Source organism: Bombus vosnesenskii, unplaced genomic scaffold (assembly GCF_011952255.1).
Source record: "Bombus vosnesenskii isolate JDL3184/JDL3185 unplaced genomic scaffold, Bvos_JDL3184-5_v1.1 scf7180000013788, whole genome shotgun sequence".
Lineage (NCBI taxonomy): Eukaryota > Metazoa > Arthropoda > Insecta > Hymenoptera > Apidae > Bombus > Bombus vosnesenskii.
The window spans coordinates 250568-265950 of NW_022883218.1; the positions used below are offsets into that span (position 1 = coordinate 250568).

Below are 15383 nucleotides of genomic sequence, written 5' to 3' on the forward strand. Positions count from 1 at the left end.
GTGCGTGTCGCTTCTGGTTTATCCGATCCTCTTACACCTCTCACTTCTCTTCTTGCGTGACTCTCTTTTTACATCTTGTACACGTGGCTCGTGTAATTGTTGTCTTTCCTTATGTTCCATATCACAATTACTCTTTCGTTTAATCTCTTTGTTGTGCTTTCGTTGCGTGCGCAGAATACTTCGTAGACTTGATAAACGGTGGAGCAAGTCGTTTTACTTAAAACAAATGAAATATAATTTCATGTATTTCCATTACACGCGTCCCTAAATAAAAATGCGATATAAACCCTAAATGGATCTGTAGATCCAAAACATCAATTAGTATCTTTATTCGATAGTTTAATTCGTAACTTCTCTGTATCCAGCTGAATCCGAAGTATCTTCATCTTGCTAACCTTCTCACAATCCTAATTTTCAAACCTTCCATCTTCTTCTCTAATCCTCGAATTTCCTGAAAAAAAACCTCGCATCTTTGATAAAACTTGCATATTCTCGGATTTCCCAAAAAATGTCAGCAGTACCGAGCGAAACGATAATCAAAGAGGGGCAAAGATGCTGACGAAACTGTTTGCAGATCGACGATCTACGAACGTGAGACGCCCGTGGCGCCATGTCACTCGAGGTACTGGCAACGAAAGCGACGACGAAAGCAAGGGACACGATCGTAACGTCGACGATCACGACCAGTCGGCTCGGTGTGCTTCAACTTCGCGGCGATTAAGGCTGGTCGGCAAGTCGGCGGGACGTTCATTAGCCAAGGTGCTGACGATACTAATAACAGTAGAAAGGTGATACGCGGTAAACCGTGTCACGCAGTGGTGTAGGGCGAGTCGGGGTGGCGTGGAGGAGGCGGAAGAGGAGGTGGAGACGGAAGTGGACGATGACGATGGACGCGGTGTTAACGCAATACCGGTGAAGAAGAGGGAGAGAACGCATCGCTGTTCGTACGCTTAAAATCGGTTCACGGTACCGGTAGTGGTACATCTCTCTCTCTCTCTATATATATATATATATATGTAAATATATATATATACATATAATAACAGTGTATCGATAAGGGAGAAAAAAGGTAGAAGAGAAACGGGTTTCAGTGCCGTTTGTAAAGTACGTGAATAAAATCGAGCTTAGTAAATAATCGGTAAGGAAGTAGAAAAAAAAGAAGAGAAGTGTTACTAAGAAATAGTTTTGTTAACGATCATCGATTCGACAATATTTAACGTGAAGCAATCGAGGAACCGGTAAAATATTGTAAAAACAATATTTAATCGTATAGAATCGAAAAGTCGCAAACGAAACGAAGGTACAACCGTACAAAGTGAAATTCGTATTAATGTTCTGGGTAACGATCCTTAGCTGTAACGATAAACGTGGTGGTGCATAGTACAACGTTACCATAATATAGAATAATCAAGGAACGATAGTTAACTACAATATAGAGAAGATATTCGAGTGACACGTGGGCTACGAGATATATAGTATTCTGTGCGTACACCTCGAAAGATATCCGTCTCGCTCGACGAAGACGTTCTTTCGGGTGGCGTCGCGGAGCGCCGCAGCGGATGTTACGCCGGGCTTGTAAAGGGCGCCGGGTGATCTACGGGAGTAGCAGCCTGGAAGTGACTAAAGGCCATCACCACGGCGTTCAACATGTTCGAGATGTGGAGCGCGGTGAGTTCCAAGTTGGAACACTCCGCGACCTCCTCGGGTTCGCCGTTACCTCTGACCTCGCACGCACCGCAAACGCCTCATACCTCGTCCGGGAGCATAAAAGGTAACGAAAAAGCTCCGTTACGATCTACCTCTGTGTGTGTGTGTGTATGTGTGTGTGTATATGCGTGTATGCGTGTATGTCTTATAGAAACGTACCGTTCCCACGTCGATTGTATACGATCTTAAGGAAAAAGAATCACGCGTACGTACCGGCCGGTTCGTGATGGCCTACTGTGAATTTTCTAATTCCACTCGTGTCGGAGAACCGTTGTACGGGGTCCACGGAATTGTCGAGTTTACATAACGTCCTTTTGAGAATAATGCGCTTCGTGCCTACTAGTACTTCAGTTGCCTGCTACTGTGTACAGGACAGTAGGTGTGTGTGCTTTTTTTTGTTTCTATGCGAGAACAGTTACTTCGTGGAATCAAGGAGTACATTGCTCGTGGTACTGTTTCATATGACTCGAGATAAGGCAACGGGCAAATATTTCTTTTCTTTTTGACGTTTGAATGATATATGGTTGGCGTGGAATTTTATAGGAAATTCTACGTACTAAAATTCTAGTTTAACTTGAGTAAATCGAAAGTTTATGAGTTTGTATGTAATTCAAATGTAAGCGTTTGACTTCTAATAAGCGTAGGAATATTTCGATACATTGTCCAACTTTAGCTCCTTGAAAATACATGGTAAACTCGACTTATGCAACGCACTTATCACACGTTCAAAGTTCGCGAACCTACAGAATTTGCAGTTACGCGAGTGGGAGGGTTTCGTTGATTCGGCGCGCGTCTGACCGTTCACTTCGCACGTGGGTTTCGTTCGCAGTACATTAGGCGGTTTGTCGTCAGACGCGCGCGCCCGAAAATCCGTACTTGGCCGCAACGACGAGACGCCGCGTTAACGATAACATCAACTCGATGGGTGAATTTTACTCGCTAACATAAACGTTTTAAAACAAGAAAAATATAGAAGAGAAGAAAGAAAAGGATTGTACAAGAGAGAAAAAGAATAGAATATTCTTAATTCGTATTCCGTGGTGGATGTCGTCGTTTGCATCGCGTGAATCCCATTCGGGGCACTTTCATAATTTCAATACGAACGCAGCGCGAAAGTTCTACGGTGAAATTTCCAGTGTGGCTCCAACGGTGAAACATTGAAACGTCGTTTTACATTATTTACACGGTGCTTTTGTTGCGAGTTAATTTCATTACGCGACTCGCATTCGTTCAGCGAAGTTACGTCACCGGGGAACCATTCGTAAAATTTTGGTTTCGAATTTCGCGCGGCAGCAAACGCGGAACAGTGCACCACCGCGGAACATTTCGACTTTAATGGCTGATAAACGACTACTAAATTGTCTCGTAAACGCGGTACACGTTCGTCACCGTCGATTATTCGATCCCGTTATCGCGCAAGATTGCTGGAATTGATCTCAAACATTGGCCACGTGATTGATGTAGCTTCCGAAATGATCGGCCAACTAGATAACTTCGATACGTCTGCGTAAATATGTATCGATTCACGGGCGTGTGCTCACGGCAAACGATCGTTAGCCAAAGGTTTGCGGTGAACGACGATTTTGGTGAATAACGTGCAACCGTCAAACATATCGGTTCCAATGATCTTAGGAGTAATTGAGTTTCAGTTAGAGTACAGAATAAAATGGGTCAATGAGTTTGTTACGTAAATTTGATTCGGTAAATTATCTTTATTCATTAATTTAGGAAAAATGAGAATTGAAATTATAATTAAAGTATAATAATGAAAAAGCAGGACAAGTGCACTTTGCTTAACCTCTGTTAGTGAACTTATCGGTAGATTATAGATATTTATGTATTCATAGAAAATTTATGTATATATGGAAGTATATAGAATACACTTAATCAACAAGATTATACGAAATATTTAAAATAAAATACACGTTATTTCTTCGTTGAAATACGAGTTGGCATAAACATCCGCATGCAAACTAGCAATTCCACGTTTCATATATTGTGATAGATTAGTGTAGGTTAAGAAATGTATTTTTAACACAGAATAATTAGCTTGGATTTTTCGGGAATTGGGTTTATTTAAATATCTTCTCTGAGAACAGCTTGAGTGTAACAGGGTTGTCATAAAATGTTCTGAAATGTTTTTACATTAAGCTTCATTGGTGAAAATACCCCAGACAGAGAAAGAAAGAAAAGGAAATCGTTTAGAAACCGGCAGCAAGGATACCTCGAAAGGTTTCAAAACTGCTTTTACGATGTCGTGAACCGCGCGCCGTACCGAATACAAATACCCACTGGAAAGCACAGATTCGCCAAGCGTGTCACACCGTAATACACGAGTTCCTTTTTAAAAATCGTTCCTAAAAATGGTTTCAAATTATGATCTATCTCTCTTCTCGTTTTTATGTCCCCATTGAAACGAAAAAAGTCAAATATTCTCTCAACTTTGAATCGTATAAAATTTTCAAAATTTCTAGAAACTCTCAAATGATTTTAATAGATTTCTAAAAAATTCTCGTTTGTATTTGACACTAGAACTATTTACGATCGAAGTATAAAAGTCATACCAAAAAGGAAGAATAGAAGAATATAAATGTAAAGTTATAAAAGTATAAATGAAAAGTTTTTATCCGTGTACTTTCTTAAAAGTAATCCAAATTGTCAAAAATGTACCATTACAAAATTTCTGTGGGATATTCAAACAATAGAATTCTATAAAATTTCTATGAAATATTAAAAAAGCAGAATTTTAGAAAATATAGAAATATACTAATTCCATAAAGTCTCTGTAAGAATGAAGAAAAAGAGAATTTTACAAAATATCGAAATAAAAAAATTCTGAAAACATTGTTAAAAATTAAAATAAAAGAACTCTACGCAATCTCTACAATAAATTGATAAATCGATCGGATTGATCATTCTGATATTTCTGCTATTAACGACGACTTTTACTCGACCAATCATGCTCAAGTTACAAACATTGTAACACGCGGAGAAGTATTTCCGCGTTGGCCATGGTGCGCGAACTCGTAGCGCCGGAGTGATCGATAATCAAACTTCGAGGCGTGAACGATCAAAGCTCATAGCTCGAGCCTTGTGTTCGAACTACGGAACTTCATCAATTCGAGGACGTTGAAGACACTGAACAGTGAGAGGGAAAGAGAAAGATAGAAGAGAGTACGTGTATCTTGGCTACAAGTTTCACAGAAATCGTTTCACAGGAGTATGACGGCGCATTTTCCACGAAGTCCGGGGAAAACGCGCGTTCGGTTTGAAATAGCCAAAGGACGGGGACGGTTTCAAAAGCAACTGGACGATGTCGCGAGAGTCATAGCCGTCCCGAATACGAATACACGATCGAAACGCGGCGAGTAAATTATGCAAAGCGAAAGTACCCACGTAAGAGCGGGTTGCGCAAAAGCTTCGTAAGAAGAACGACCGTAACGTCGGCTGGTAATGTCGTCCTGCCTTCGCGTTGTCGAGAAAACAAATTTCGCGGCGACAGCCACCGCTGCTGCTTCTACATTCGCCGATTACGCCGCCCCGAGTTTTGAACTTCGCCTGTTATCTTAATTCATCTACGTCTATTCACGTTCTTGACGTGACGTACGTGAATGATGGTTCACTTGAACAGTGGATGAATCTACGTGAAAAAATAAGTTGAGAATATGCAATAACATTTTCTCATATGACGTTTCACTTTTGAGAAAATTGAGTTTGAAAATTTGTCGCGTACGTGTGAAATTAACTAATTGAGCTGATAACTGTTTAATTAAATAGGAATGGACATTTTTTACTTGCGAAAATAAGTCGAGACTGTAAAATAAAATCGTGTCATTTAAAACCTCTTTTTTGGGAAAATTTAATTTGAAAATTTGTCGGATATTTATGCACTTGGCTAATTCTCGGTACAACGTGTTCAGACTTTATTTTCTTCAATGAAGCTTTAGACAAAATATATCGAGTTCTATATTTTTTACTTTTCTTCGCGCGTAGATTAACTCCTTATTAATTCATTGCTATTCAGCTTAAAATTAGCAAACTTCACAGTAAAGTGATAAAAAAGGTACTGGTACATACCCTTATCTTGCAATGAAACGTTTTTCAATCAGCCTCTATATACATTTCATTTTCACAGTATCAAGGTTTTGCAATCATATAAAAGTACTATTAAGTGATATGAAATTTAGTATATCTAGATCTAATTAATTTATATGCAAATGCTATAATAAATACAATGACGTACCAATACTTTTTCTAATCATAAATATCATACTGTATCGATTAACAACCAACTCGTACGAAAAGATTGTACTCCGTATCTCCGATATATTTTTTCATATAGAGTTATTCCACATATTCGACTGTACCAATGACGGGATTCCTTATATTTCCCTTCGATAAAGTTTGCTCTACCTGCTGGCTGATCTTGTTATCCTGGAAGAAGTTCCTTACAAGATGAATGTAAGACATGTGACAGATAAAGAAGGATATTATTGGCAAGTATTTAAACATGAAGTTAACGTAAACAGAGGTGTAGTGTACCCGTACACGCATAATATTTCGGGTCAAAGCGTTTACGGATATTTAAAAGTAAACTAAGTTCAATAGGATTTCATGATATTGGAGTAATAATAGTGCGCTGAGCGAAAATTGCTGTTATAAATTTTAATCTCGGCAATGTAACCGTGTTACAAAGCGTTTAACGTTTAAAATATACCATTTTTGAAATAATTATACCGCGTTCTTTTAATAATCGAAGAAGGTATCTCATGTATTTAACGTGTAATTTATATAATACGTATATAAAGGCTTTTAGGGTATAGGATAGCTTGTTAAGTGAAAAACTTGATAAACTCGAACGATATATTTTTTATAATAATAGTTAATGTCATCTGCAATCTCGTTCTTAAAACTTGGTCCATTTTTCCGAGCTTCTCAGAAACGTGAAACTATTTTTAATGGTACTGATCATGATTTTAACTTCAAACAAAAGGTTAAAGGAAAATTGGAACACTGATTTATAAAGATAACTTCTTAAAAATTTACGACGAAAATTTTGTTCTAAAATAACGATGTCCTACTAAAGCTTATTATACACGTATTTACCTCATATAAATATTTACGACGTTAATTATGTAGCTACAAATTACCCACAGCTTGAAATTATTGGGGACACTTGATGTCCTCTAGCATTCAAAATTTATGAGGTCGTTGGTAGATCGAAATACGTTATGGACAAATTTCAAATATTGTAAATCCAATTTTGATATTTTCGACGTACCAGCATCAGTTAGCAGGTAATCAATCTCTTATTTGATCAACGACGAAATTTGGATTCTAATTGACAATTGCGCATTTCGAGTTTTTATTTTATATTAACTAGATGAAATAATCTTCGTCAAAAATTTTAGATAGCTGTTACTATCGAATGATGTTGTATGTAAATCGAGAAACGATCACGCCGAAACGACAGACGAACAATTGTGCATCGATTTCGCAACGGGGCAACCTTTGACCCAAGCAATAATTTCATGGCATTAGTCAGATCTTTGACGGTTAATAAAATCAAATAATTGCGCACTTTCTGCGTGTCGTTCGATTCGAGAGCTACAGCCGATAACGATAGCCACGATGATTTCAGCCTCTTCTCTCATTGCGAAGGAGACGTCTAATAACGATGGCTTATTAACGAAACGTAGTGAACGTTTCGGGAACGATGTTCAGGAAATTAAGTAATTTCGTTCGACGAAGAAATAAATTGCGTTGTTTCGCAAGCGGCTCTTCGCAGAGATACCATTATATATCGTCGCTATTACTTGTGACAGTAATTGTCTATCTTGTATGGCCTATCGATTGTGTTCATGGAACAAAGATGTATAAAATTTTAAACAGTTTTTTTTTACTAGAAAGGTAAATAAAATTAGAAAACAATGACCCTAATCGTTAAATTTCCTAATTCAATTAATCGTTTGATGCTAAATTAACACGATGGTAAAAGGTTCAATGTATATGAAAAGATAAATAGAATAATAAAATAGATAAATTGGTAAATATTTTTATTGAAATTTACAAGATAGAATTTGCATACAGACACATAATTAAATAACATGATGAATGAGGATTGACGATTTGAATAAAAGTACAATATTTTTCGATCATTCTAAGCTATACACAGCAAATATAACGTCGGCGCAAAGAGAAAGAATATTCAGGAGGACACTTTAACCTAATTTAGGAAAATCCATAGACAACTCGAGCGGAATAATGATTCAAAGCATCGAACTATTAAAATCTTGTTGTAGGACAAAGAAAAGGTCGAGTTCAAAAACCAAATGTTACGTATTTTTAGTACCAGACGAAATGATCAACCCTTCCTTTTGTAATATTAAGAAAAAATTAAGAACAAAATTTAATTCTTTAGAGAATAATTCTTTCAACATTCTTGAATGGACAAATACGTTGTCGACTTTGTCATCTACGAGTTTCCTTGTATATTTTTTGCGAGTGAAAGCCAAAGTAGCCACGTGAGTTCGTCAGTGAACGGTGTTGAATCAGGGCAATCCTTCGTCCTCTCTTGGTCGCCGTGTTTTCAAAGCCGTCGAACGGGTTCGAAGGTTGTCGTTACGAAATCGATCCACATCTATCGTTTTGTCGTGATCGCTACCCGATTCATACTTATCGCGCTGTTTTGATCGCGTGGTTACCGTCCGGTTACTGTCGAACTTTCTACCAAACTAGCTAACGGAGCGAGTTTCGACCTAAATGACGATGATTACAAGGATTCTGGATCGTTCTACTATGGCTATGAGAGTCTTAATTCTAGATCATTATACTATATCTAAGCACGCAATCATTTTATTTCTCTAGTGTTTGAGATTTATTAAATACCAAATATTTACAGTTTATTTATTGAAATGACGTCATATCGTAATTTAACATTATGCAATTATTTCTTCGTAAGATTAAGTTTCATTTTTGTAATTTTAGTAATTCAAGAATTCAATAATTTCAATTTAGTAGTTCATTAGAATCATATATTTGGAGGGATTTTGTATCTTTCCATTAGAAATATATCGCATTTGACTTCCACAAATAAATGAAAGTTATCATATTTTTTCGCTTTACTTCGACTGTATATAACTGTAGGATTAAATACAATTTATGCAGCTTCAATGATATAGGTGCAATCGCATTAGTCACGGATGATCTTATTAACGAGCATCTGCTTTCGACTTTGAGTCATACTCGTCTAATATTTGTCTCGATGATTCTGAAATAATTGGCACGTAATCATTCACGTGGTCAAGAAAGTCGATATGCAGTGCCCCTTGTCGGTGCACGTATGCCACTAGTCATTCAAAGATCATCGACCTTATAGACGTCGTGATACGATAAGATTATAGTAATAGGTACGACTACTGTAAGTAGGTAAACGTTCCAGTCTTTACACGATAGAGACTCTATTGCGGGGCTATTTTCAGAAAAATATGATATGTTACGATAGCTTGAAACATGTTAGATGAACTAGGTCTGAACAAATTCTATTTAAAATAAATTTTATTTTGAAGAAGTAAATACACTTTGAAGCAGTGAATCATTATTATTTCAGAAATATATATAGTTCACCACAAATTACTTCCAAATAATTTTCTATATCTTTTGTCAAATAATTATAGATTTTAAATATTGTATTTTGGATACGTTCGAGTCATAAATAATATAGCTGAATTGTAATAGTATACTTGTGACTATTGTGTGACGTAACAACATTTGCTCTCAGAATTATCTTAATTTCAATCGCACTTGACCAGTAGATGTTAGGACTTGTCTATATGTGTTTACATTGGCGAAATTAATCATTCTGACGCCATTAATAATGATAACATAATAAAATCAGAAATTTATGTCGGTGACGTTTGTTCAAATGCGAAATGTCAAATAAAATTATTTGATTATTTGATTCGATGAACAAATTCGGTACGATAAAAACAAAGAGTATACGAAAATAAATAAATCTATAAATTCAATGCAGGATAAATGTTGCGAAAAAATTATTTATTTTAGTTTTGATTCCGAGCAAAAATGGTTGTTAACTCTCATCAACGGAGTTGTTTGAAATATTATATCACATTAAATTACAAATCCACAATTAATGGAGATTGTATTATTACGTTCGCTTGCACGGAGTACGCTTCAAAAACGACGATTTAGGTCAATTTTGCGTGTAATAAAGTTCCAAAATAATTTCTCTTGATGGTACATAATATCGTGCAATGGACTCGTGTTGAAACCCGGGCATCCCGTTTGCAATTAAAACGTAACACAGAAAAGTGGCACAAGAAAGCAATAGCTTAAACGCGGTACAATATCGCAGATATGAGGGAATAATTCGTCGCGTCGCGACGCCGCAAGGAAACATTATTTAAATTTCTGGCAATTCATTGTTCGCGCGGCCGATGTTTTTCACCTGGGAATAAGGAACGAGCAAGTTCGAGTTACGTTAAACGTAGCATTATAGCAACGGAAAAAGAGAGGACGAATAAAAAAAGGAAAATGTACAACCAGAAACGCGACTGAGAGAAAGAAAAACATCTACACACGTAGAACATCGTGAAATTCGTATAGAACATTCTGCCATGGTTAATCATCTCTTAGTGATTTATAAGGGAAGACTGAAACGTCTTCGTGAAGACAGACCATTAAAACAAACGCGCCACGGGCCGGAGATCCGTTCAACGACGCCGCTTAAAGAGATATTAATTATTCGACTTCTAAGCCCTTCATTATTCACATAACTGGAACTCTGGGCGCGCGCGAGCCGGAACACGAGCTCGAAGACAGAAAGAAAGAACGAACGAACGAAAGAATCGTGGCGAACGGGTGGTAGGGATAGCGAGAGCGGAAGAAAAAGGGGGTAGGGATGGTGGAAGAAAAGAAAGAGGAACACCTACCCTTTGAAATGGCCGCGCTATAGGTGTGCACGGAACGAACCACGGAGGAAGAAAGAATCAGAAAGTTGGAAGCGCCGAAAGGGAGACGGGGAAAGAAAGAGGCAGAGAGCGCAATAGGAAACGGTCGAGCGAAGAACTGTGAACGTGCGAGTGGAAGGAAGAAAGAGATAGATGGAATGAGAAAGATGCGAAAAGAGAGAGTCAGTAGGAAGATACCAAGCGAGGTAGGGGCTGAAGTATCAGCGTTGCGAGGGTTGGGCCGCGAAGCTGCTGGTTCTAGTGCTGCTGCAGCTGCAGCTGCAGTTGCAGAAGGGTGAGGCGCGGTAGAGGACAGGAGGAGAAACGGAAGCGTGGGTTCCCAGATCGATAGCCGCGCGCCCGTGCAACCGAAGCTCACCTCGCGTCGCCAACTACGACGACGATGTTGTCGTCGTTCTCGACGTCGTGGTCGTAGTCATAGTCATAGCCGTAGTCAGCGTGGTCGTGGCCGGTGGCGTCGTCATCGTTGACGTATGCTACGCCGTTCCGCGGCGCAGACGTCGATACGGCTCGCACGTGCAACATTTTCTCATCGTTCGAAAGTACGAGCTTTGTCGTGGAAACGACGGACAATGATCGAGCTTCTTCCTTCTCCCCTCGTTTCTTTCTTCTCCTCTTCTTTTTTTTTTTTTTTGCTTTTTCGCGTTTTCTTTTCTTTTTGTTCGTATCCGTCTCCAGCGTTTCTGCTATTTCTTTCGCCTCATTCTTTGTTTTTTTTTTCGTTCGTCTTTCTCTCTCTCTCTTGTTGCCTTTTAATGGACGTGCGTTGTTCACTCGATGCGACTTTAACGACTCGAGAATTTCAGGCGGAGTGGACGTTTCACGGAGAATGCAGAAGCAGATTGATGCGAAGACAGGTCGATACCGAGTTATGCTCTTTATGTACTTTTTCGTTCCAATGCATTTTTAGCTTTCGAAGAAGAGTGAAATTATTAACTATAGAACATTGACTAAATCGAAGAGTGGGATTCTTCCTATTCGATTATTCCATTCCGTGGATTCGATTGGAATCGATCTCGCGGATTCATTGTCTTCGGGAGTAACGCAGCGACTTACATGTACACGGATGTTGTTTGTTTCGTAACAGATAAAAACTGATTGAGCGACGAGGCGTGTATAAACGACGGAGATAATTGAACACTGAAACGAATGGGAATAGATGATTCGACAAATCGAGACACGAAGACGTAATAGGACGTTGATATCACACAATGGGTATTTATAAATATCCTCGGTCCGATATCAAATATTTACCACTTTGTTGAACGTTTCGAGAAAAAATATTAACATACTGTGGCTACATTATATCACGTTTAATGTACCATAACGAATTATGCGGTACATAATGCAATTACATCGAAATATTATGATATCGACTAAAATATTCGCGGTAACTGACGCGTTATATAATAATTTTATTCAAATAATTTTGCAGTTCCGGAATCGATGATTCAGATGGTTTATAAATTTCCATATAACGACTACTCTGGTAGCATGTATATTAATATATATATAGAAACATCGAAATAGCGTAATATCGAGTAACATGTTATAATTAATGAATTGTATAATGCAAGTACATTATTCTGGAGATTCCTCAAATTTTTATACAATTACTCTAGTAACGTATAATCAGAAATTTATGAATTATTCTCAATCGCGTTTTATACTCTTCAATCTTTCATTCGTTCATCGCATATTATTCTAACGGATTATGTGCATAACCGTATCTTGATTAATTTATTCCATATCTTCAGCATAAATTCACCAAAATGTCTGCAATTCGTACTATTCAAAATGCACAGACATTAACGGATGTCCTATCCATATTCACGAATGCTCAAACACACTAATCGCATCTTCAACATTTAATTCTAGTCTCTGATTCATTTTCCATCCGATCGTATTTCTCTTCTTAAATTAATAACATAAAGTATAATGAGAATATCTAAATTACGAAAAATTTAATAATTACGTTTCAATTTTTATTAAAAACGCTTTAAAACTTACATTTTGAATTATTAAATTATGTTGAATTAGAAATTTCTAACATATATTATTTAATTATATTTTAATATGTTATATTATTGAATTTTCGCTGCAAAGGATAAAAACTATCCAGTTTTTCTACCCATAATTTCTTAACTTAAATTACTTTCTATTAAAAGCAATCCGTTCATCAAATCAAATGGCCAAATGTCTTTCAGATATTCTACATAAATTCGTCACAATATCTCCAAGTACCTTGCGTCCAACGTTCTCAAATTCTCCCTAACTTTTACCTTTTCATCCTTGTATATTGTTATTATAGAAATTTCTATAGAAATGTGAAGCTAGTGACCACGAATTCCATGTCGATGTTTTCCAAGGCACGCATTCCCGATGAATGCCGAACGGTATCTACACTCAGAACGGCACGTACAGGAAAGCTCGATACTGCCATTAACCATAGGTCAAGCGATATTGGCCACGGATATGGGAATCGGTGAAAAACAAGCGGCGGCACCTTTCGACGAATAGGAAATTGCAAGGATACGATGTGTACGCGGCTGGCTGACGGGAACAGCGCTGAATCTCCTTAAAGCGAGATATCTCGATATCGTGAAACCCATTGTCGGGCCAACACGGTGTGCTTCCACTTACGATCACGTTTCTAACCTTTGCACCTCAAGATCATCTGTACCGTGAACAATATCAGCCCGTATGCGTGCGTTGGTAAACGTTATATAGACGAAGAACAAAAAACGTATATTATTAGTAAAAAATATGAAATTACTGATCTTGTTATTAATTCAGAATTAACGCTACATTATTGGTAATCTCTTTAGTTTGCAATTTTTTATATTAACGATAATGGTCATTTTCTTTATGTAGATAATTTTCTTTCTAAATTTTTGATTAAAGAGTTTCCTAAGCCGGCAAAGTCTTAAGCTAACATTTTCATAAATTTTTGGGATTTATGGATCACGCAGTGATTTAAATTTTTTAGTCAATTGTACATGGATCGTGACTCGTTGGTTTGTTTTTTTGATCGCTTGACTAATTATCGATCGACGATTCTCTAACGGAACATGGTGTGAAATTACAAAGTAGCCAGAAGGGATCGTGATAGGGAAGTAATCGCAAGTTTCATGGGAAAGAAAGTCCCGTTTCTGTTTCTTTCGTTCGATTGTGGGAATATGAAGAAGAATGTCGAGGGGAATGATGTTTGCTGCTTTTGAATCATTATCGTTAGATATTATAATTTAAATGGCTAAGCCTATTGGGAGAGCTTGTATAAGGTCCTGTACTTACTCGTATATTGTGATTAACTTACTTTATTTATTGTACTTAGTTACTTTATTTTAGTTAGTACGTATAAACTTCTAGATTTATAAATGGTAAATTATTAGATCAATAATAAAAACTTGAGTTTTATAGGAATCTCCAGTAACACAAAAAAATGTAAACAATTTTTCCATAGTTCATTTCTCAGAACTCAGTTAACAACTTTAATGCAACCACTTTCCCCATTATTATCTTATACCTTAAATACAGATAATAACGCTTTACTATCACCTCTTGTAAGTCGATCTAACACAAACATGTTCTCGGTTGAACCATTTAAATTCTATATCGTAGACCCTTTCTTCGGTATGCGCTAATGTGTATGTTTTAACAGGTGAGTCACAAAAAGTAGAGTACCACGTGGCCCGTGGCGAAACACTCGGAATGAAATAACAATCGAGCCGCGTTATCACGGGGGAAAGTTCAATATTTAAGCGTGACAGGAAGGCACTGATAGGAAGGAAGATTATCGACCGCCGATTCCCGGTCGGGCCATTGCTATGTTGCGATCCGATGTAGGGCGGCATCGCAAAAACGGCACTCTTGGCTCGTCACCACACGTTACCAATTTAGATGTGTCCATTTGAACGCGTCTTTGTACACGCGCGGAGTCGTTAGACTCATTAACGAGCTGCAAGCTAAGGTGTATCGAGTGTAAGGTGTTCGATTCCATCCATTAAGGAGCTGCAAAATTATTTTCTTAGATCCATTCACAATCTTCAAAAAGTATTTGTAGTTGTCTGATTTAGTATTTGGTGGTAGCATTGTGGTATTTAATTCTGCTGTGGTACTCGAATCTTTTATGTGTTAACGAGCTTCAACGAAAAAGAAACGTTTTTTAATGTTTTAAGAATGTTTCGAATTTAAGAAGATTTTCAGAAGTAGAAAAATACGATTCGGTTTCTACCAAATAATGCGATTTTATTGCCATTTTTATAACTTTGCTTTAATACTTTTGATAGCTTCTAGATATTAAGAATTACGCAGTTTGTATCATTATCTGCCTATTATTAGCTTTCTTTTTTTGTGTTGGAATTTTATTCGTAATATATATAATAAACTACTCAGTCCCAATACTTTTATTCCTTTTATAAGGCCTGATTAAAAAGATATAATTTTCCCAATCAAATTGGAGTTAACAATGAAATCTCAGATCTTTCCATTTTGTTTTAAAAAAAGGTATTGATGAACGAGTATTTTCGTGATAAAAAGGCATCGTTCAGTAATCGATCGATCAGTAAAACGTTGCCGTTAACTGGCTCGCACGAAACGCGATCTCAGTACCCAAAGGCCACGATTCTCACAGGCAGGCGCGAAAAACTAGCTTAACCGCGTTCCACGTCGCGTTCACCGCGAATT

At 37.4% G+C, this 15383-nt stretch overlaps 1 protein-coding gene across 8 annotated transcripts in view; it reads left to right on the forward strand.

Moving 5' to 3' along the window:
• Positions 1 to 15383, forward strand: part of LOC117238980 (probable nuclear hormone receptor HR3) — a 114656-nt gene that overhangs the window by 45284 nt on the left and 53989 nt on the right. The window contains exon 1 of one of the 8 annotated variants that reach the window (XM_033504237.1): positions 1113 to 1771. The exons of 6 other annotated variants lie outside the window; for them this stretch is intronic. In XM_033504237.1, coding sequence (XP_033360128.1) covers positions 1648 to 1771 — 124 coding nt within the window. In that variant the 5' untranslated portion in view covers positions 1113 to 1647. Of the gene's footprint in view, positions 1 to 1112; positions 1772 to 15383 lie in introns of those variants that run through there. One more of the 8 variants, XM_033504241.1, reaches the window with a different exon arrangement.